General features: G+C 55.6%; 1 protein-coding gene across 2 annotated transcripts in view; it reads right to left on the reverse strand.

Annotated features, from left to right (window-relative positions):
* BSN (bassoon presynaptic cytomatrix protein) overlaps nucleotides 1-23,260 on the reverse strand; it is an 83,199-nt gene that overhangs the window by 20,278 nt on the left and 39,661 nt on the right. For both annotated transcript variants that reach the window (XR_012500011.1, XM_074344888.1), the window contains exons 2-4: nucleotides 20,219-20,627; nucleotides 7,848-8,732; nucleotides 22-468 (exon numbers count right to left, since the gene is read on the reverse strand). Coding sequence is in view for 1 of the 2 variants with exons in the window: in XM_074344888.1 (XP_074200989.1) it covers nucleotides 22-468; nucleotides 7,848-8,732; nucleotides 20,219-20,627 (1,741 nt within the window). In the remaining variant the exon portion in view is untranslated. The remainder of the gene's footprint in view (nucleotides 1-21; nucleotides 469-7,847; nucleotides 8,733-20,218; nucleotides 20,628-23,260) is intronic.

Below are 23,260 nucleotides of genomic sequence, written 5' to 3' on the forward strand. Positions count from 1 at the left end.
TGGGAAGTGAATGGGACTGACCTCTGTCTCCCCACCCTTGGGGGCTTCTGGAACAGCCTTGACGATAGGGGTGGCAGGTTCAGCCCTCCGCGCCCCCATCTTTGCTTTAGGAGTCCCAGGGGGCAGGGTAGTTGCTGGAGGTGGCTTCAGCACAGGCTCAGCTTTAGCTGGGACTCCTGTCTTCTTTTCCTGGGCACTGCTCGGGGTCTTGCTGGGTTCAGAAGCCCTGAGGGGCTTGGCCTGGGGACTGGCCTTGGTGGGCAGGGGACTGGCCTTGGCAGGCGAGGGACCTGATGGCTGGCCCAGCCCCTGTGCCCCTTTCTGCTTTGGAGGGGCTGTTCCAGATGCACGGTGAGGGGCTCCTACAGGGGGCTGCGGTGAGGTGGGCAGCAGCAGAGGGGTTGGCTCTCCCAGGTTGCCCTCCAGCAGCCGCTTAGTTTGGCAGTTCAGACAGAGCCACTCAGTTTTCTGTAAGGCAACGAGAGAGGAGGGAGTTTGATGAAAATCACAAAGACACTGAAGTAGTCAGATTCTGTCCATAACTATTTCTATAACCTGAAGGAGGAGAAAGTCTTCCCAAGCATGACACTAAAGGCACAAGGAGAAAAAGACTGATAGATCTGTTGCCCCCAAATGACAGACTTCCCCATCCTTTAGATGCATATATACAGAGTTAAAATGACAAACCCAAAAGAAGGGTCCCTTCCTTACCCCACAGAGAGCTTTTCCCTTGGCCAGAAAAGGAGGAGAACCCATAGGGGAGGGGAGGCTACAGAAGTATCACAAGGATCTGGGAAGAGGGGGAGCTGGGGACTCAGTACCCCCAGGGAGGGAACAGCTCCTGGGAGAGGTGCAGGGCCCCCCAGGTGAGAGCCCCTGCAGACCAGGAATGGCACCAGACAGGGAGCACCTCCTGGATGCACTGCCCCATCCCAGCCTCCTAGCTCTCAGACCTCAGACACCATCCCTCCCCCCGAAGTAAGGGCTGTGCCTGGAGGCTGCAGGCTCCTGGGGCCAGGGGAGGCTGTCTGGGAGAAGCCCTGATTGGAGGTTGGGGGATGGGGCTGAGCCATCCCCTCTGCTCACACCCCCCCAGCCCAAGTCACCTTGTCTAAGGCCAGCAAAGACTCCCAAGTGGAAGCCTCCTCCTGCTCCCAGGGCTTGGGGCTGTTCTTCTGATGAGGATTGTATCTGCCAGCCCTTAGGCCAGGGGCCCTGGTTCCTCCAGAGCTTGGCTGGGGACAAATTCTTGACCATCAACACTTTCAGGATCACCCTGTCTGTGTCAGGCTCAGTGCTGGGGGCTGGAGACACAACCATGACTAAGATGGACACAGGTCTTAATGTGTCCAACCAAGTCTAAGTCCCCCACCTCCAGATGTCTGCACAGGGGTGCGGTCTGAGCATCCCAGGCTCTGAGCAAGTGATTTCTGTAGCACGTCAGAGGCTGGCAGGAGCTTGTCTCCCAGGAGCCTCCTCCAGAGACAGTGCTCCTCTCTGGCAAGACTTGAGGCCGTGCCCTGGCCCACAAGGGGTTGGGTAGGGAGTGAAAGTGACAGTGCACACCTGTGCCTGCTCTCGCCCCAGCGTGCAGAGCCTCGGCGGTCCCGCCTTCCTGCTGATGCACATCTGGGTGCCCAGACACTCAGGTTCCCACCAGCAGCTTGGCCACTCGGATGGGACATTAGAACCAGAGGACACAGAACCATACGGTCAAAGAGCCAAGGACAGGGCAAAGAGGTGGCTCTTGGCCCTCGCCAGCCCAAAGTGGGCCACATTCTTAGCACCCTTACCTCACACGCTGCCCCTGGGCCCTAGTCAGACCCTAGCCTACCTGGAAAAGCATTGGAAGCATGGTACCTCCAGGATGCCTATCCTCAGCCTGGCATCCTCAGGACACCATGGTATCAATGATTTTGCCCTGGTTTCCTACCCACAGAGCTACATACCTTCTCTGCCCTGGGCCCCAGCAGAGGCTAAGTGGGGTGGGTGGCAGGGCCTTCGTGTTTATTGAGAGATAGGTCTGCTCCACAGGCTTGTTACACAGGGCCTTGAGACTGCTTCCCTGAGACTAGAGCTCCAACTGTGCCCAGACCAGCACATACAAATCCATACACAGGGCAGAGGGGCTCAGCTATGGAGGAGGAGCCTTCAGAGGTCCCGCACATACTCACCTTATCCCTTGCAGGGCCTGGCCCTAGCACACGTGCTGATGCCTTTGGACCTTATCTCATGCTCTGTGTATCCCCCTACAAACTCCTATGAGGCAATGGGTGCTGGCCACTTGCTGGGCCTTGGACTCACTTGGTGCCTGACAGGGTCTGTCCTAAAGGAGCTGGGGGAGAGTGCTGGATGGGCTGAATCAGGAATCCCCTCCACATGTCCCCCGGCATTACCTGGGGTCACAATGGAAATCCCTCCAAGACAGAGAGGACTGTGAGATGGAGAAAATATCCTAGAGAGGTGGGATGGGTGTAGACAGAGGCTCAGAGAGAGTTCTGGAAATGAGCAAACAGTCACTTCCCCAGTCCCAGGATCAGCATGATGGGGTTAGGATCCAGGTCTAGACAGGGGGCTGGCCCAAGGCAACAGTGCCCTGACTCCATCTTGGGTCCATGTACACAGCCATCCCAGGTTAGGCCTCTCAAGGTGAGGTCATCTGCTTTGGCTCACCTTGGTGGCTTGGCAAACCTCTGACCTCTACCTCTAGCCTGCAGACCCCACCCCAAAAGCCACAGTCCAAACAAAGCAAGAGCACCTTGGAAGGGTGGACTGGATGGAGGCGGCAGAGCTGATGCCAAGAGCTAAGACCCAACCCCTGCAGTGGCCTGAGCCCAGAGGCCCAGCCCTCAGCAGAGCATGTCACATGCTCCCCAGGGCTTTGCTCCTTCCCACGCTTACTCACAGAGGCAGCCAGGCTGCAGAAAGGGCTGCCAAATTGTCGGCCCTCTTGCTCCCGGCTCTGATATAGCAGGGAGCAAGGGAGGGAGGGAGGGCAGGAGGAGGCATGTGAGGTAAGAGCTAAAAATAAACACCTGACCTGGCTGCTGGAGGCCCTTCCCCAGCCCTCTGGGGGTCGGGGGAGAAGGGTCCAGGGCACTGAGGCCATTAGAGGTAGAGCGGGGAGACCAGGCTGAGTCCCAAGTCTTCTGGAGGATGGGGATGGCATGGGTGGCAGGCCTGCAGACTCTCTGAGCCTGGATGCTGGAATGCAGCTGCAGCCTGAGACCTTGACTCCTTTTTTCACACTGTTCTGCCCCCCACTTCATACTCCCACTCCACCCCTGCTCATTTATTCCATGTTCATTATTCCTTCTCCCCTTTTAGTGTTGACTCCCTCATTCATTCATTCACTTGCACATTCTCTCTCATAGTCTCCCTCACCCAGCCCCAGCCCCTGGGGAGCTGCTGCTAGTGTGCCCCTCTTCCTATTCCCTTTGGCAAGTGGGAGGGGAATGAGCTGGGACCTGGGGATGGACAATGGGAGGCTCTGATGACCACTTCTGCCTTGCTTTTCTCTGTCCAGTTCCTTTCTGAGGGCAGGAAGGTAGGAATCCCCCAAGGGCAATCACTGCCTAATCACGGTAAGAGGTGCAGGTGCGCAGACCATCAGATGGAGGTAGGTGGGTTCAGGATGAGACAGGGGAATGGAGTTGTCTGAGAGAGTTGGTGGGGCGCCCCACAGGCAGGTGAGACCTGCCACCTTCTGGGACCCCACTGGCTGCCGTACCTTGTGAGCCAAGAGAACCCAGAGAGGCTCCACTGGAAGCTGGGCATCCTCCCTGCACTGTCTGCCATTCGCTGCCCCAGTGACCCTGCAGAACATAGGTATTCTGCATGTGGAGGCGGCTGAGGTGTCAGTCTGGTTACGGTGACACCAGGCTGGCTGCCTAGCCCAACATCTCCCTAGCCACACTGCTGAGGGTGAAAAGGATGCTCAGATGTAAAAAGCCTAAGCCTGGCACCCTGGACCACAGGGATGGCCATCACTGGTACTGCTGTTCCTCTTCTGACTCTGACCCTACACTTCCTGTCCCGGGTCAGGCTTAGGCTCCTCCCTTCTGGGTCTCTGCCTCCAATGAGAGGAATCCTCTCTGATATACCCAACATATACTTTTATGTTTGGGCTGCGCTCTCCTCGTGCTCCAGTACCAAATGTGTTCATACCCTGTGGGCCGGCCCTCATGAGACCAGGATCTTGCACTGGCCACAAGGTCAATTCATACCCAGATAGTCGGGGCTGGTGGGGACTCTTTCTTCCCTGTACAGAGACTCTCTTTTAGGGCACTCTGGTGCCAATCACCTGACTCGAGGGCTGACTATGTGTTGAACTTTGCACAAGGATCTGAGGTACAGCATCTCACCTGGTTCTCACAGAAAGCTAAGCAGGAGTACTAGGGCCCGCATTCCACACGGGAGGAAACCAGGCCCCCTGAGATCACTACCCCCAGAGGCGGACTGAGGCAGGTCTAGAGCGGAGCCGCAGCTGGCCTCTCTCCTGATGCCTTGGCAACTGCCCTCGCCCCAAATAAGCCCAGCCCGACCCACATATCACAGGTGCCAGGCCCTTTGCCCAAGGAGGCCTGTCTTCTCAAGGCCATGGCTGGCATTTTGGCAATTATAATAAGATAAGAAACTGGCAATGTTACTGTAACAATTCTAATTCCACTAATTTCTTCACAAACTCTATTTTGAACCAAAAGCCAATTAAAAATTAAGCCAAAGGGTACTATTATCCTTCAAAAAGATAAATAGGTAAGAAATTTGGAATCAACAACTCTTAATTATGAAATGACTCACTAAACAGCACTTTGGTTATTTTTTCAGAGGAAATTTCAAAGAAAAGGGATCTAGTTTTCCTGCTTCCTCCACTGTATGCTCTGGCCTCCCTGGCCACAAAAAAGGTAAAAAGATTTTTATAGCTCAGAGATATTGAGGGTAATTCCCACCCTGGCAGCTCAGACAGGAGGCTCTGGCCTCAAGTGGAGCCACAGCAGGTCCAACAGGCCTGTGGGGAGTAAACAGTGGGGGCTCCCTGGTCCATCCTGCCCTAGGGCCCCCAGCCTGCATGCAGACACAGGTCCCTCTGCCTCACATGGTGCACAGAGACAGCACAGTCATGCCCAATCTGACAGGCCAGCCTTGGTCAAGGAAGGTGTGGGAGAGATAGCCAGGGCAGACCTACCCCTCAGTCTTGCAGAAGAACCTGCTCGAACTGCCACCTCACTTCCAAGGCAGGATGTGTCTGGGGCACCTACTGAGAATCAGGAGCCTTTTATCAAGAACACAAAGGGAAGAGCAAAACTGCTCCAAAGCCAAGTGGCCATTTACTGAGATGAGATCGGAGGCGGCCCGTGGCCTGGTTAAGAGTCTCAGGGAAGGAAAGCAACAGTGCTGGTGGGGAGGGTGAGGGAAGGAGACAGACCAAGCACCAGCCCCTCCCCATCAGCCCCTTGCAAGACCCAAAGCAGGCAAAGCCACGAGAAGGTTTCGGTCATTGGATGAGGGAGGACAAGGGCTTAGAGTAGGGCCATGGCTACAGGGATGGAGAGGAGAGGCCAGTGGGGAGGCAGTGCCGGCAGGGCGTGGTCCATGGAGTGGATGCTGAGGTGAGAGAGAGGGAATTGAGGATGACCCCAGGCTGCCAGCTTGCATCTCAGCGTTGATGGTGGCATGGTCTCCATGGTGGGAACCACAAGAGGGGGCATCATGGCTGCCCATCCACCCCTTCCCCAGAAGCAGCCACAGGCCCTCCGAGGATGGCAGCATTAACAAGCAGAGCCATGAGAAGAAAGGAGTCAGAGAAGCTGGGCCACCTTCTGGCTGCTGTTAGGAGCAAGCAGCAGGGAAACAGGGGCCGCGGGTGGGGAGGAGCTAGGAGGAGCAGTGTGCCCAGCAGCATGGCCATCAGGCCCATGGAACCCATCAGATCCTGTGGAGGCAAGGGTGGTCCTGGCCCAGGAGGTGGCAGTGGGGCAGGATATGGAGACAGGAGGACATGGAGGGGTTGGGGCCGGGGGCAATGCTGGCTATCAAGGGGCAGAAGCTCTGGGATCCAGGGAGGCGACAGCCAAGTAGCAGTGAGAGGCTTGGATCAGAATCCAGCCTGCTCCCCCAGAGTCAGCATGTGACTGAGACACTTCTGTTTGGGCAGAATCAGCACTTCCCCTGGCCTGGCCCAGAGGCTGCTGAAGGGAACTGTCAGGAACATTTATACTCCCAGACAGAGAGAGTTTTCCCTTCCTTTCTGCACATTCTGCTTAATGAGGAAATGTAGGCCAAGAGGTCTCTCAGGGACAAGGGTCCTCCAGGCTGGGCCAGCTCAGCAGTCCAACTGGGCTCAGTCCCTCAGCATCGGGCCGCCCCACCCAGCAGTAAATGCATGCCTGGCTCTGACGGGAGTGCCGCTGGTGCCGTGGTAACCCTGTTGGTGTCCCCTTGCCTCTCTGTTCAGCTGGCTCTCTGGCCAGTTGTCCTCCAGTAAACCACTGGACCAAGGGCTTGGGAGGTAGCAGTGTGGGCCTGGAGGGCCACATGGGCATCACATGAGGTTGCTTGTCCCCTTAGCCTGCCTCTCCCTGCATGTTGGAAAAGATGGCCTGTGGCAGCCAAAGTCATCTTCCTTTTCGCAACGGGCTGCTCCCATTGAGGCTGGCCCAAGGCAAGTCAGAACAAGGTGCTGCAGAGACCACAACAACACCACGCGCTTCTCTGTTGCTTTCTGGGCCAGCGGTGGTCTGCGCTCCACACTCCCACGCTCTGCCATCCATCACACATGGGTCAGCCCAGGAGCCCCAAGGACTCAGGTGACTCCGTGTGTGCAGGAGGAGGAGGCTGGCTTGACCATCTCCTGATACGACACAGCTGGGGGCACATCCACCTGCCAAGAGGAGTCAGTCATAGACCCCAAGGGCACGCCATGAAAGGGGACACATCCAGCTATGCCCAAGGCAGCCAAGGGTTCACACGGATGGCCCTGGGCAGGGCGGAGCGGGTAAGGGAGTGGGTAAGCAGAAGCAGCCTCCAGGCCCAGGCTCGTCCAGCTCTGCCAGGGTACCTCCACACCTTCGGAGCCTCCCAGCCTGGGCCCCAGGCTTTGAGAGAACACTAGGCCTCCTACTCCCTTCCACTCAGCTTTGCACAGTGACCAGAACTCTCCTGGAAGAGAGACCACAAAGACAGGCCTCAACCTGTCTTGAGCACTTTCTCAAACTTCCCTGTGGGTAAAAAGAGCATCTCTGCGCAACCCCACAAACAGTCTCGGGGAGACTAGGCCCAGCCAGGGGAAAACATGTGGACCAAAAGCTGTGATTTGGACAAGTAGACATCAAAACCCATGACCTCAGAGGAAGGGATGATGGGAGGATACTGCCTGGCTGGGCTAGAGCCTGGGGGGGGGGGGGCACAGGCCTCTGTCTAACAGCCCTTTAATCTCTGTGAGGGTCAGACTGAAGGCAGGGTGGGACCTCAGGGTTGTCCTACATGAGCAGGGATGGTTGGCATCTTCCATCAGGGCCATCCCCATGAAAGCTGGGAATGCGGAGGCCAGTTCAGAGCCTCCAGAGCCTGGCTACCTCTGGGACCAGTCTTAGGGCACTGGTCAGTCAGTCAGAGGCAGCGGGCATGATTATTCCATCCGCTGTGCCAGTTTATTCTCTGAGTGGAAGGACTGGCCCAGGGCAGGGACAGATAAGGGAGCATAGCCTCTCTGCAGCTGCGTAGGGGCAGCCCTGTGACTGTTACAGACCCAGCCTTCCGCAGCCGTTTCTGGCTCCCATGCCCCCATTACCCCAGGCCTCGGCCCCTCACCAAGGCCCAAGGGAACATGCTTGGTCCAGCTCTCTTACCTCCACCAGGTGGGGCGTCGGGTTGAAGCCACACAGGTTGCACACCTGGAGTTTGCAGGTGGTGCAGGTGTTATAGTTGGCAGGGCCCTTGCTGCCCACGTTGAGCTCGGCTTGGCACAGTGGGCAGGTGGCCCTTTCCTTCGGCATGGTCTTTGGCTTGGCAGGAGCCTTGGACACTGCCTGGTGTTCTGCTCTGCCGTGCTTTGGACTGGTTGTTCCCCCAGTTCTCACCAGGGCTCCAGGCCCTGATCCAGGACCTGTTCCAGCTCCAGGCTCAGTTTTGGCTCCAGGTGCTGGCCCAGGCCCAGGCCCTGAGCCTGGGGGTCTCGGGCCAGCCTCCTTGCTGGCATCGCTGAAGACGATCTTGGGTGGCCCCTTGCTGGGGGCAGGCTGGCCCTGGGGGTCGGCCTCAGGCTGCACAGACATGAGGGTACTTGCCTGGGTCAGCAGCGATGCACCAAGGCCAAAGAGCTTCCCAGTGAGGCCCTCCTGGGTCTGCTCAGCAGCACCAGGCCCAGAGGGCACTGTGGTGGCACTTTTGGCCAGGGCCTCTCCTGCAGGTGGCCTGGGCTCAGCTGTGGAAGGCTTGATGGGGAGAGGGGGCTGTGGAGACACCCTCCCCACCTCTGGAGGGGCAGCTGCTTGGGCAGGCCCCGGCACTGAGGTGGCCCTGGCTGTCTCAGCCTGGCGGGGGCCAGGCTGTGGTCCCGCTGGGCCCCGTGATCTCTCTTGCTCTGGCTTCCCCAGGGGCTGTTTGGCTGGGGACTGGGCTGGAGACAGGGCTGGGGAGTGCAGCTGCTGCTGGCTCTTGGAGCGAGGCGCAGTGGTCATGTCCATCCCTAGAGCCCTCTGCATCTGGCAGTTCAGACAGAGCCACTCCTTCACCTGAGGAGGAAGCATCATGGTTATCAGGATGGTCAGGACTGGGGGCGCCCGTGGCCCACGTCACTGCAGCCAGGCCCAACTCCTCGCACAGGCACGAGCTCCCAGCCCGGCTCAGGTGTTTCTGGGCTGCCAGGAGGTGGGGCTGAAGGAGCAGATGGTACCACCCTACCCTCTAGGAGCTGCCAGGTGTGTGGAGCAGAGCAGAGGCAGTCACACATTCCCCATCCCCAACTACCAACCCACTGCCTGCCAGGGTCCTCCCCATACCCAGTGGCTCTGCCTCTGCTCAGTGTGTACCATCTGACTCCATCCACATCCTGCCTCATCAATCCTTGCTACCATCCATCCAATCACTGCTTTCAGCTGGGGCGGGGGCGGTGCAGGGATGGGCAGGTGACCTTGCCAACAGGGCCAACCAGAGCCCTTCCATGTTACTTGGTGGATGACTGTTAGGCGATAGGATCACTCATCAGAAGGATGTAGCCTTCTAGTGGTCAGTAGCTTTCTTGCCCAGTAGGCAGACAGGTACTAAGGATGAAGTCAGCAGACAGTTGGAAGTGGAGCCAAGACAAGGAGGAGCAGGCAGATCTCATGACTTCACTTAATTCCCTGGGTTCACCTATGCCTTTAGTCTACCCTCAGACCTCCAGTTACATGAGCCAATATTATTTTCCTCCAAAAAATCCACATATAAATCAGAGCACGTCACTTCCAGGTGTGTGGAGCAGAGCAGAGGCAGTCACACATTCCTCGAACCCCTCTAGTGGATTCCATCATGCTTACCACGGGAATTCTTTCCCACGGCCCATGAGGCCCCCGATCTACCCCAGCCTATCCCCCTCTCCCCTTAGCTGCTTCACCCAAGATGCACTGGGCCTCCTGTTCTGCCAAGTGGTCCTGTGAGCTCTCCTCTATAATCGGGGCCCTTGCACTCACTATTCCCTCTGCCCCCAGGCCCAGCTAGCTGTGCAGGTCTCAACCAAGTACCAGTTCCCCATCAGGGCCCTCCCTCGCCACATGATCTAAAACACCTCCGAAGTACTTATCTAATCACCTGTTTATTTTCTTCACAGTAATTATTCTTTCCCCAAGTTTCCGCTACTTCATTTCTTTGGGTGTCTCCTGTCTCCCTACTGGTCCCTGAGCTCCTGTTGAGGTGATGTGTGCACGAAGCAGGGCTCACTCCAGACAGGCTCCCTGTGGGATTAGTCCCGACAACCCGTTACTAGGGGCACGGCTCTCCCAAGGCCTTGGCCATGAGATTGGAGATTCGGACAACAAGGAGGAGGCTGGCTCCATCTTCTCAACCAGATCCAAGGACAGACGCTAAGTCTGCTCATCTATGGTTGCAGCCAGAGTCTTTGAAAGTCCCGTGGCGGCCCCGTTGCCAGGGAAAGGTCCAGTCTGGTCCCTGGGGCAGAAGGCCTGTTCTGTCCACCCTCGGGGTCCCTCAGGCCTGCTCCATACCTGGAGGCCGTAGGGCTGTGCTGCTGCCGCCGGGGCTGACTTGCCAGTTTGGGAGCCTGGGCTTGGCTGTCTTTCCCAGAAGCACAAGAGCAGCATCCGAGGAGTGGGGAGGAGACTGCACTTTGGTGCATCCACCCCGGCATCCAGCACTACACAGAGCATGTTCACAAGCATTCTTTCATTTTGTCTTCACAGTAGAGAAAACCAAGATCTAATATGATTTAGATCGGCTCATAACCAGCTCGTGCGATTACCCAGCCAGGAAGCAGTGCTGCTGGCAAGACTGGCCCTGCCAGCCCTGTCCTGCTCCTGAGGTGCAGCCTAGAGCCTGGTGCCTTTTGCATGTCTGCCTCTTTTGGAGGCCACTTAGTCTCATGTAGGTCAGGTCATGGATCTAGAAGCTGCCCCTGCAAAACTCAAAGACCAAGCCCAGCTCTAGAAACCCTAACAACAGTGATGCCCAAGCACCACAGTGTGAAGCCATCGCCACAGCTAGATGCTTTTGAAGACCCAAGGCGGCTTCATCTACTTTTGGACAGAGAAAGCACAGAGGAAACGATTTGTGTCCCTGGGACTCAGTCCAAAGACTCCTTTAGAAGAGTCATTCTTGGCAGGGGTGAGGGGGGTTCACTCCCACAAAAAGTGAGCTTCCAGGGGCAAGCTGACTGCTCACTCTCAGAGGGACCCTGAGAGAGGATCACCCTCCCGAGGGGAGGCTAGGCCCTGACCCAGGGCAGCAGCCACAAACTCAGTTCCTGCGGTGGGTGCCCAGCCTACACCCAAGGTCCTGTGTCTGTCATGCACCCACCAGCTGTGGCCTGCCCTGAGGTGGGAATTTCCGAGAAGAGGAACCTAGGAGGTAAGGCTCTTTATCCTGGGACTTCAGGGTGACCCTCCTTTGGGTTCTGGACAGGGTTGAACCAGGGCATGTGCTAAAACTCCTGCACTCACCACCAGAACCTTGCCTTACACAGCCCCCGTCACCCAGGCTGTCACAGGCGTTTCACCTAAAATAGAACCTCTCCAAGAAACGGCTAAAACACCCCTCAGTGACTCATCTCCCAGATGGGCGCAGCTATTTCTATCCAGCCTCTTCCAGACGGTGAGAAGCCTTGACCGTGCCCTCCCTCAGCCCCTCCCAGGCTCGGGCCCAGCAGAGAGGCCCAGCACACGAGGCCTCCCAAGGAGGACACTGGCTGGGGGATCTCTCTGAACATAGTAAGACTTCTGTTTCTGCCTCCCCCACAGACCCCCAGGAGCCTGCTGGGAGGAGCTCACCCTCAGCCTCTCCAAGGTCCTCACCCCGTGTTAGGGGGATGAAGGCTGTCCCACTGGGTAGGGAGAGAGACGGCTATGCACCACCAGCCACCTGCCCACCTAGGCTGGGTATACATGACCGGGCCTGTGGCAGCTCCCCTAAACCCTGGGACCAGCAGCAGTGAGAGGCTTCCTCGGCTGAACAGTGTCTTTGGCTCCTGGGTACCCTCCTAGCCGGCTAGGCACCAGAATCAGAGGACATGGCCTTCTACCAGTGCAACTGGGAACCTCGCCTCAAGTCCTCTTGTCTCTTGGCCAGGAGAAGGGTGGGTCATAGACCTCATGCCCCAAGACCCAGATGGGGAGCTAAGGGGGCTTCCCGGGGCTTACTCAGAGATGGAGATGGATGGCTCTGCCAGACACTAGCTTTTGTCAAGCTGACCCTTCCTGCCAGTAAGGAGGCCCATCCTGCCATCTCAGAGGCACGGAGGCCTAGGCACCCCAGCCCAGTGGGGGCCTGAGCGGTAGTAGGGAATGGCAGGCTCAGGCCAAGAGCTGGTTTGGAGGTGGGGGAAGCAGAAGCTACAGGAAAGTGGGAGCCACTGCCTGCTCTGCCAGGAGCCTGCTAGGGATTCAGTAAAGCAGGCCTTGTGGGCTCTGTGGCTCTGAAGGGACTGTCTCCTCAAGAAGAGCCCTTCTCAGCTGCTCCCTTACTGTTCAATGCATAGAAGGGCAGCTAAGGTGGCACCAGAGAATCCAGAGGCCGGGGGACCAGCTGGGGGCTCTGTGAACCATGTGTTGAATGAGCAGTCAGCCATGATCTGTCTGCGTGGTTACTCCCCGTGGTTCCCTCTCTACTGGGCTCTGGGGTAGGAAGGGGGTGGTGGCAGTTCTTAAGGGGAGCTTCTACATTTTTCCCACAGGGACACAGGTGGCACTGCCACCCTGTGCCTCAGCCCCAAATGGTGGGATCTAGCCTTGCATGTCATATTTGGCCCCAAAGAATGCTGCCTGGGGAATCTGCTTCTCCTCCTGGGTGGAGCCTGCAATGCTGTCACCTCCACTGCTGCCAAGAAGCGCTGAGGGCCCCCAGCCGTAACAGATTCTCTTTCCACCGTCCCCTTCCACCTCCCCACCAGCAAGGAAGAAGACGTCACTTAGCCTGTCTTCCTGCAGAGAGGAGCGGCTTGTGCCTCTAAGGCCCAGCCCTCCCTGGGAGAGCGGGGACTCAGTGTGTCGGATCACTGCACTGACATCATGCCTGATGCTGCATTCATGCTTTTTTCCATTTTAGTACAAGTTGAAACATCACAGAACCAGCTTATAAATCAGCCTTCCCTGCTGGTGCCAAATCCAGAGGTTCCTGGGAGGGTCCCCCACTGGCCGATGTGCTCCATGCTCTTCCGGGCTATGAATCACTGGCCACGCCTCGACAGGAGGCACATAACCCACTGTGAGCCGAGGACAAGGGCTGGCCTGCACCCTCGCACTGCCCATGGCATTGGACACATCATGTGCTCCACCAGGCATCCAGCTGCCCGAAGTCTGCTACTGACCTGCTTTGCCCATCAGCTGGCTGACCTCAGGCTTAGGGGTAGGCACCACAGGGTCCCTTAGGGCAGGACACATTGATCCAGAGTTGGGTCAGCCAGGCCTGGCCCACAGGGGAGGACTGTGCCAATCTCAGCATGTTGGGACCCTGAGGGAGGCCCTGGGAATCTGCCCAGCATCTGAGGCCAAGATTTCGGTAGCAGAGGCTGAACCTAATTGCTGCTTAGGGCTGGAAGGCCTCATTAGCCTGGAGCTTCGTGAAAGGGAGAGAATCCATCCCCTTGCTGATCCTTCTCCACCTTCTGACATCCCTCAACTCTCCTGACCCTGCTCCAGAGGGCCTTCCCTCCCTCCCTGGCCTGTCCACTGTGCCCTATAAAATCTCCTGTCCAGGACCAAGTCAACTCCCCACACCCCAAGTCCACACTCCTCTTGGTCCCCTCGCCAGGAGAAGCTGTGCTCCCCTGACCCCAGAATGTGGTTCACCCTGTCTTCAAAATCCCCGGGACCCTCGGGGCTCGGCCTTTGGCTTCCCCACCCTGCTCCTCTCCTGGCTGCTGTTGCCTTCCCGGCCCCTTCATCACGGCCTCCGGTTCTCAAAAGTCCTTGTCCCTTGCCTCTCAGGCCTCCACTGAACTGACTCCCACAGTCACCACAGATGGCAGCCATGTGGCTGACCCACCTGACACCTCTATCCCTCAGCCTCACCCTCAAACTGACCATTGTCCAAAACGGTCTCTCCTCCAAAATCGCCCCTGCACCTGTCCTCTTCCAGCCTTGAGGTCATTTCCCAGGCCTCCCGACTACAGCAGCCCTTGGGCCTTGTGGAGACTCCCCTGCCGAGCCTCTGCTTTGCTTGGCCGTGGGCCCTCTGCTTTCATATCCCTTCTCACCCGGCTGAATCTGTGGTCTGTCGTTCTGGTCACACTCTGCTAAATGCCCTGCGCTCTCTTGACCTGTGTCTGCTTCAGAACCAGATCCAGCTGCACACCTTTTCTCCCTGCCTGCACCCTAACAGCTGAATGGGCACTAGGCAAATGGGCTTCACTATAAATTAACTTATGTCCTAGCTTCTCCTGGGCCCGTACAGCTGCCCGGTTAACTCACTCCATCTCTCCAGGAAGCTTTCCTCCATACCAGATGGTTCAATTTCTCCTCCCCATCCTGGCCTGTCACCTTCCCCTGCCTTCTGGCTCAAATGATGGCCCTGCTTCCAGTGTGCCACACAACAGAATGCCTCCTCCACACTCAGGATCCAGGCCTGCCTCTTCCAGGGGCTCCACTCCTTCAATTACGCCCCATCTTCCACATCCCTAGGCATCTCTTCCCTCTCAGGACTCAGACAACACCACTGTCCTTTGCGTTTCAGAAACCCTCTCCTGCCTGCACACCTTGCCTCATTACTGCCCATGCTCCTTCCTCCCCTTCTCAGCCAAGCTTCTCAAGAGTTGGCCACGTGGATGCAGCTCAGAAACCACTGTGCTGAGTGAGAGAAGCCTTACACGAAAGAGTGCATTCTGCCATTTGCCTGGAACAGGCAAAACTCATTGATGGTGGATAAAAATTAGAGCAGCAGTTGTGTCTGGCAAGGGGTGAGGATGGACAGGGATGGGGCCTGAAGGGACTTTCTGTGGTGACAGCGATGTTGTCTCTCTTGACAGGTGGGTTTTGGTTGACACAGGTGCACACTTTTATCAAAGCTCACTGAATGGGACTTTTAAGTTTTGTATATTTCATTCTGTGTAAATTTTATGTTAAAAAACCTTAAACAAATACTGATCTCTAACTAATGATATGCTTGCTGAAGTATTTAGTTGGAAGTATACTAATGTCAATACATGGCTGTGACTCTCCAAGGTCTCCGGCCCCCGCCTGGTCTTAGCTTTGTCACCCTGTTGCTGTTCACGGGCACCTCCAACTTGACATGGCCCAGAGAGAAGAATTCTCCATCTCCTAACCCCCATGTCCACTACATTCCCAAAACCTGTCTGTTTAGCCTCCAAAATACACCAGGCATCTGCACGGTCGTGTGTGTGTGTGTGTGTGTGTGTGTGTGTGTGTACATATATGAAGGGAGTAAAATAAAACAAAATGTGCCACTTGAATCATTTTTAAGTGTCAATTCAGTGGCATTAATTACATTCATAATGTGTAACACTCACCATTATCTATTTTCAAAGAGGTGTTTTTCAACACCCACCTGACCTTCCCATTGCTACCTTCCAAAACCCTGGAAATCACATCTGGAGAGCCCAGCAGGAAATCACATCTGCCTGCCATCTGGTCCTGACTTATGGCACCCCAACCACTTTGGACCCCACCTGCTCCCAGGCCCTCACGTGGACTTCACCCTTCCCCTCAGGTCTCCCCGCCTCCACCTGTCTCCAGCCCAGCTTCAGTCTAACATCTGCAGCCTAACTTCTCCTCCTGGGAGAAGTTCCCAAGAGTCTTGTGGCAGAGTAACATCAAGCGCCAATCCCCCACCTCAACTTCCTCCTGGTCCTCCACAGCCCTGCCCCCCAGGTATGGCTGTGTGTTTGCTGGTGTGGTTGTTGATGGAAGGGTTGCCTCTCCCCCTGGCCTACAGGCTCCCCACGGCTGAACAACCCACCTGCTTCAGCTCTGCCTGCCTCTCCAGTGTCGAGGACAGTTCCTGGCTTATCAGAAGCACTCAGAAAGCAACTGGGGAGGAACAAAGGATGAGAAGAAGGGAGAAGCCCACCCTCTGACTGGGTAGAAACAAGCCAGGCTGCTTAGGCCAAAGGCTGAGCTAACAGATTCGTAGAAACAGCAGAATCAACAGGTTACCAGCCAGCAACTGGCTACTTTACTGAGCTTTTCACCTCTGCCTCTTCCTGCCTCGGGGTCACTTGCCCCTCCATCACTTCCCTTCCCCGCCTCTCCCCTCCTGTCCCTTCTCTCCCTGCTTCCACTTTACTTCTCTTTTTCTGCCGGTTTTTTTTACTCCATTCTTTCTTCTTTCTGTTTCTTTGACCCTCATCTATAAAAGCCAGTGTTTTAGGAATAAAATTTCACATTTTATGTTCTGATTTAATTTTTACATTCAATCTTAGGTAAATTTACAGCCCCGTTTCATAGCTAAACGTTAAGAATTCCATGCTTGATGGCCGCAGCTGTGAATAGCTTACTTTTCCACCTGCCCCAGTGCCTCTGGCCTCCACCCCACAGGGGCCCAAGAGAGGAGGCTGAGAGGCCCATCTCCTGGAAACAGGGACTGGCAACAAGGCTAGCTGCCCAGGGCTGACTGAAGTTTGGGGAGCATTTCCCTATTGACTCAGAAATTGTTTGGGTCAAAGTGGCTACTGCCAGGCAAACCACCCCAAGACTAGATGTTCAGTGGGAAAAAGGCCTCCTAAAGGGCCTGCCACCTGGAGATAGAAAGGGGAAGGCTGGGCCCAGGAAGGAGGAGGACATCTTTGCCTCTCCTCAGCCCGCTACCGTCCAAGTCCTTCTAACACCTGCTCCTCTTTCCTCACTGGCCCAGGCGGCAGTATGGCCAGGAGGGAGCAGAGGGAAGGGGGCAAGGCTGGTGGCTGCAGCAGAGGGATCCGGGCTGCATTCACAGCACCACCCCCGGGCCATCTGTTGGCCCGGCCCTTGCCGGAAAAGAGTAGGATGCAGGCAGGAGAGGAAGAGGCTTGTGGCCACTGCATCTCCCCCTCCCTTCTCCACACCACCCACCCTGGGTAAGTGCCTGAGCCCAAGGCTTGCCAGGGGGTGGGGATGGGGGTGGGCACAGTAGCTTGGTTTTGGTTTGGTCTCAGTAGAGCCTAGACCTTGGAACAGGCGAAGAAAGACTACACTCACTGTTCTGTAGTTTCCTTAGAGGGGCTTATAAGCGATTCTGACTAGAGCAAGGGAGGTGGATGGCAGATGGGCTGCCTGGACTCAGAAGGCTGGGGATGAGGGGAAGAGGGTGGGCCTCCCAGATGCGGGCAGTGGCCTCACTGGAGGTGGTGCTCTGAGAGGATTCTGCTGATCTGACCAGGAAGCACAGGCATCCAGTCAACCCTGCCTCTGCCTCGAGAGCTGGCCAACCTGGGCACAGCAGGACAAGCAGCGCCGTGTCTGTGTGAGCGCGGCACCCATCGGTCAGCCCCTGGGTCCACTGGCCAGAAGAGCAGACACTGTTCTGGCCAACTGGGGCTGACCTGCATGTGATTCTCATCTCCAGCCCCGGCATGCTGTTTCTGAGGACCCAGCTAAAGTAATAAGACCCTGAGAGATGCCATGAGACAGAAAAACCAAAACACTGAGTTCTGGTGCCCATCGGCCCAGCAGCACCAGTCTTTTCCCTTCTTTCTTCTTTGTCCTCATGCAGCCATTCAGCACAACAGTTCTATCACGCTCCCAACCTGTGCTGCTACTCTAGTTACAAACTAGCCACTGACACACATGAAAAAAGGCCTATTTTCCATGGTCACATTTCCAAAGATCCAAGAACAGCTTCATTAGTGGTCTGAGTGGCCGTGAACCCCTCCATGTCACTTGTGTGGCCATGTCACTTGTGTGGCCTTGTCCCTCTCCAGGAATGCTCTACCTCTCTCTGGGCCAGTGAGAAGCTGCGGAGAAATGTATCCTGCTGCCCTGCCCTTCCCTGCCCTAGTGAGGCTTCTGTGACCCTTGAGGCAGGATGCAGGACCCAGGCTACCCCGCGTTACCACACCAGCAGTTTCAGGCACAACCTTGCCCCCACAGACAGGGCCCCCATGAAGCTCCCCAGTGCCCAGTGTCTGCAGTGTAGCTGGGCTGGGAACCGCAGTCCCCTGGCTCTTTCCCACTCCAGCTGGGCCCCTCCTAGGAAGTGAGAAATCAAAGAAGGAAGTGAGTGCTGGAGTTGAATTTCTTGGAAAAGATCACTCTGCCTGAGCCCCTGCCACCTACACTTACACACGCCTGACTTCAGAACCTACCCTTGTGCTGCCCAGAACCACAGGCCGGGCAGGACCCCAGCCCAGGACACCAGGGCAATCCCACAAACAGCCTTCCCGGCTGACATAACATCATGACAGAGGGGCCAGACCAGATGTGGTCCCACCGGGGTGCACCTATCAGCAGGTGTGTGAGCAGAACCTGCAAACTTGCTTCCTCATTATGCGCAAGCCTGACCAGGGAGGTGCGCCGGCTCTTAGCAAAGCAACATAGGGCAACTGCTCTGACTCAAATACTGGGCTCTGCTGGCCCCTCAGGAAAATGGGCCGATGGGTCTCTTTCCTTGACAGCCACTGAAAGCCAGCCCTAGAGAAGAAATGGTTCTGCTTGGAAACCCTTGCAGAAAAAGGCATTCCACCAGGTGAGAACGTGAAGCATGGACCAGGTCAGCATTTCTCAAACTGGGTCCCATGGAACAGCAGCCCCTAATGTTCTGTGAAAGCAAGTCTGGGAAAGGCCGCCAGCGGCAGTCCTGTCTTGAAGCTCCTGCATGTGTCTTGAAGTACCTGGCCAGGAGGCCCACTCTTCAGCAAACGCTGTGAATCTGCAGTAAGGTAGAGGCCATTTTCCTCCTGACCCTGAGCCTCGGCTTCCTCCCAGCACAATGAGGCAGATGGAATGGGTGTCGCCAAGGTCCTCCCACTCTGCTGTTTTTCCAGGCACAGCCAAAGGCTGGCTCCCCTCCCACTGCACTGAAGGTTGGGGGAGCCTGTTGTGTGGGAAGGACCGGGATGCCCACCAGGAAACTGGTGCCACCACGTGTGGCTCACCCTTGATCTCTGCCCACCCCATCCAGAGTCGTTCAGGTCCTGCTGTTCTAGTAAGTGTCTCAGGGAGGCTGGAACCCGGGGGACAAGGCCAGCCCAAGGGGGTGATCCCCACGGCAGCCTCTCATCCCTGCCTGCCAAGCCTCCCTGCTCCTGTGAGGCCGGGTGCTTCTGGCATCTTGCTGGCAGAAACACACAGGTGAGCTTCCCTGGCCTTAATCACAAGGTTCTAAATATCGAAGAGCAACACTTACCTAACTGATCAGTGCAGGGATGGGCCTGTTTCTAATCACAGATGTAATAATCACGAGTGTGCACGCCTCCTCAGGAAGCCCCCGCACTCCAGGAGCGACTCCAAATACACTGAGTCATCTCCCCACACCAGCAGCTCCTTCCTCGGAATCTCACACTTACCTCTCGCAAACCACACGTCCCACACCCACAGCACCTCTTGTCACAAATAGACCCCCGACCTGTGAACAGTTATTCTCACTCATTCTCACTCATCCCCCCACTCATGTGGTCCAAACGGCTCCTGCTGCTGATAATCCCAGAGGCAGCCAGGCAGTCAGTCACTCCCCATCCTGCCCATGGGCAGAGCCCTGAGGGGACAACCAGAGGCTTCTCTGGGTTACCCAGGAGGAGATGGGGGAAGTCAGCAAACCCACTCATTTCAAAGGCATGGCCCCAGCTCAACTAATATACTGAAGCACCCAGGCTCCAGAGCACCAAAGAGAGCCTCAGGGGCTTGGCCGAGCATCCCACAGCAACTCAAAGCATCTTGACACAGCTGGGGTGGGGCTAGGGCCCCAGGGTCCTCTGGGGCAGAAAGGAGGCCAGTCTCACAGAAATGGCCTTGTCGTGGCCTCTTTGTGAGTGTAGGACACTGACATCACTGTGTGCTTGGCCCCCAGCCTGGGTCTCTACTTTATACCCCAAGGCCGTTTCTCAGGATTGGTAGCTGTTCCACCCCCTCAGGCCCCTGCGAACTAGAACAGAAGCCCAGGTGGAAGGCAGGTTCCTAACCCCCTTAACACCTTGCTCCCCTCACCGGCATCCACCTCCAGAACTCACTGTCAGGGAGAGACGCTGGCCTAGGGCCACACAGATTTGCCTCCCTTTGGGCCCTGCCGCTGCTCATGGCCCTCTCCAAATGAGCATCCACGGGGAGAAGTTATCCCTAAGACTGTCTTTGGCCCTCTCTAAGGCGATTTCTCCAGGTCAAACTTGGACCAGGTAAGAAAGCATCTTTTCTTCAGAGCCTCTGATCCAGTTTTCAGGAGGTACAGGAATCCCTCAGGAGATCGGGGGCCGGGACTTGTTCTCTGCTACTACATCTTGGAGCCAGAATACAAGCCCTAGGAAGATACATCTGCTGATGGCCAAGGGAAATGGCCAGCAAAAGAGAACTGGTGAAAAGGGGAAGGGAATCAGGGGAGGCGTGCGAAGACAGGTGGGTGGGGTGAGGGGAGCCGGCGCAGAGGTGATTACCTGGGTGAGGTGAGGGTTGGGGTTGAACCCACACTGGTTGCAGACCTTGTTGTGACACTGGGTGCAGGTGTTGAAGTTTGGCTGGCTGGGGGTCGACGTGAGGTCCGAGGTCTTACATATGGGACACAGCGTGCTGCTGGGAAGGGGGGCGATCTGGGGGACGGAGTAGGGTGATGTGGGGGTGCTGCCTCTGTCCGGTGACACAGAGGGGGACCGCCCTGATCTCTGCGTCCTGCTGTCTACCTGCAGCGTCCTGCGGGGGCCATCAGCCTCCTGGCCTGCTGGGCCCTGTGCCCTTGTCTCCCGTGGGCTCTCGCGGCCAGGAGCAGTAGCAGAAGGCTGCTTCGGGGTTGGGGAAGCTGCTCTCTGGCTACCCAGGGGCTCCTTGGGGTCCAGTCTCCTGGAAGTGCTGAAATGACATTGAAAATAACAACATTAGAAACACATCTTAGAAAAGTCACCTGCAGAGGTCTCTACCAACTGAGGTAACCCTGCCAAGCTCCATCACCACCTCCTCCTTCTGTCTGGTGGCATCATCACAACCACCACTGGCCGAGTACAGACTGCGTCCCGCGTTGAGCCCTGACAAGCATTTCCCACTTGAACCCTCAGCACAAGGCTATGTGGTAGGACCACGAGTGTCCCCTCTTACATCCCAATGAAGTATAGATTCTGATTGAGTAGGCCTGGGGTGCAGTCAGTGTTTTTAAAAATCTCTAAGGTTGGGAGGAGGGTATAGCTCAGTGGTAGAGCGCATGCTTAGCATGCACGAGGTCCTGGGTTCAATCCCTAGTTCCTCCATTAAAAATAAATAAATATAACTCAATAAAAAAAAAGTTTAAAAAAATTAAATAAAATAAGAATAAATAAATAAATAAGCCTAATTACCTCCTCCCCACCCCCACCAAAAAATTAAAATAAAATAAAACAGTTGCTTAGTAAACATTTTTTAAAAATCTCTTAAGGTGATGCTTCTACTGTGGTCTGCACACCACACTTTGAGTACCAAGACTCTCAACCTACACATTAGTAACATCTAGGCTGATTTTTAAATTTCTGACTCTCCGACTGCACCCCAGACAAATTACATCAAAATCTGTGGGGGCAGAACGCTGGCATTAGTATTTTTTTTTTTCCTCCCCAGGTGATTTCAACATGCAGCTCAAGTTTAGAGCTACTGTGCCAGCAGGTCTCTTCCATTCTGGCTTGTCCCCTTCAGAGGCTGACCCCAGACAGTTGGAAGTGAGTGGGGGAGGCACCCCAATGCCTAGTTATGCCATCTCTGACAGGGACAAAGGAGCCTTCCTTCTGCCAGTCTTCCAGCAGGCCTGCTGCCAATCCAATCCATCACGATGGGTGAAGTGTTACTCTTCTGCTAGTGCAAGGCTGGGTGGGGCCATAGTTCTAGGATCCAGGCCCTGAGGAACCACTGAGGGAGGTCCAGTGTGCCTGACCCCCACCTCCTTCCTGACCTGGCCCTGCTGCTGCCGAGCCGGCAGAGCTGTGAGAGTCCAATGAGGCAGCAGGCAAATCACCAGGCTAAACTTGATGCCTTTACATTCCTTTTTGTTTCACCCAACCGAAGTTCATTTCTGCCAGGTTTCCTTTTCCAATTTGAAAGAGGCTGAGCACGAAAAACCAAAGGCAATGCTTCATACTGTTTCCCTGAAATTCTATACTCATTTCAGTCTGTATTCATTTGGGCGGATATGGGCACCAAGTGACAGGGCAGCCTGGCTGAGAGCCACTGTGGAGCCCGGGCCACAGCCACCTGTGAAGCGGCCTGGCCTGGCCTCTTCAGCTCCAGTGCTCCCGGCCCTTGTAGGGTCTAACAGGAAGGGATTCTATGTCTGCCTCCCTTCTATGAAGGCCATCTGATTACCAAAAAGATTCAGGAGCCAACTGGTACAACTGGTAAGATGTCTCAGGACAAGCCATTTCAGAGAGGAGATGAGGAGCCCACCAGGGGAGGCCCACTCAAAACACTTGGCAGTTCTTCCTCCCTTCCGAGGAACTGCTGGTGAAGAGACACGCCCTCAGTCTAATAAAGACTCTTCCAGAAAAAAGAAACACTGTTAAATGTCTGTCAAAAGTCTCTTTCATCAACCAACAGCATATACCCATCCATCCAGTCTCATAGACCAGCCACTTTCTTCTTCAGTAGGATAACCAGTCTGAGTCTAGTCCCTCTGGGCCACCTTTGCCACCAGCCGTGAGGCCCAGGGTGATGGTGGCAGCAGCCATCTCTGGCCCACACTTGGAATCCAGGCTCTAGGACCTCTCATAGACTGATTTCTAAGTATTATAAAGAAATTATCCTACTTGGTTAAATTCATAGTTTCATTGTTTTACTTAAATTATTCAAAGTAGCTCTTGAAAGTTAATCAGAAACTACAGAGAGCCTTTGGCATCATGTGAAGGGACTGCAGTCCCTTCCCAGGCTGTGCAAGGTCCGTGGTTTCTTCTGAGAAGTGTAGCAATTTCTACTGTGTTTTGGGTGATGTGTAACAGGCAGACTTCTGTGTACATGATGAGTTGAATTCAGTGTTGCATCACAATGTAGTCTTTCTCATGTGACAATTAGGGATCCAAATTCAAATTAACTTTCAACTCAGCTGTGGTGACAGTGAATAAACAAACAATGCCCTCTGCCCTCAGCAAGGTCTGCACTGCAAGGGCAATGCTCCTTGCACACAGGCCTGATGCATGTCCACATACCACATGGCGGCTGTCATTGTTACCTGGCACTCACAACACAGGTCCGTGAACCCTTCACTCTCCCGTCCCCTAGATGATCCCTCACACCTTCTCCTTGACCTTCAAGCCTCCAACATGAACCCCCCTCTTTTCACTGTCACTGACAACTGGCTCACCATTGGAAAGCGGGAGCCTTTGGATGGGAATCTGTACATCGAAGGCCTCTTGACATTTGTCCCCCCATGTTGACTGTCTCCTGCTCCCAAGGCCCACTTCTCACCTTCACAAATTCTCCCCTCTCCTTCACTGTCCGTTTTTACCTCTCTACTTGGATTATTTCAATTG

The sequence above is a fragment of the Camelus bactrianus genome, chromosome 17 (assembly GCF_048773025.1).
Source record: "Camelus bactrianus isolate YW-2024 breed Bactrian camel chromosome 17, ASM4877302v1, whole genome shotgun sequence".
Lineage (NCBI taxonomy): Eukaryota > Metazoa > Chordata > Mammalia > Artiodactyla > Camelidae > Camelus > Camelus bactrianus.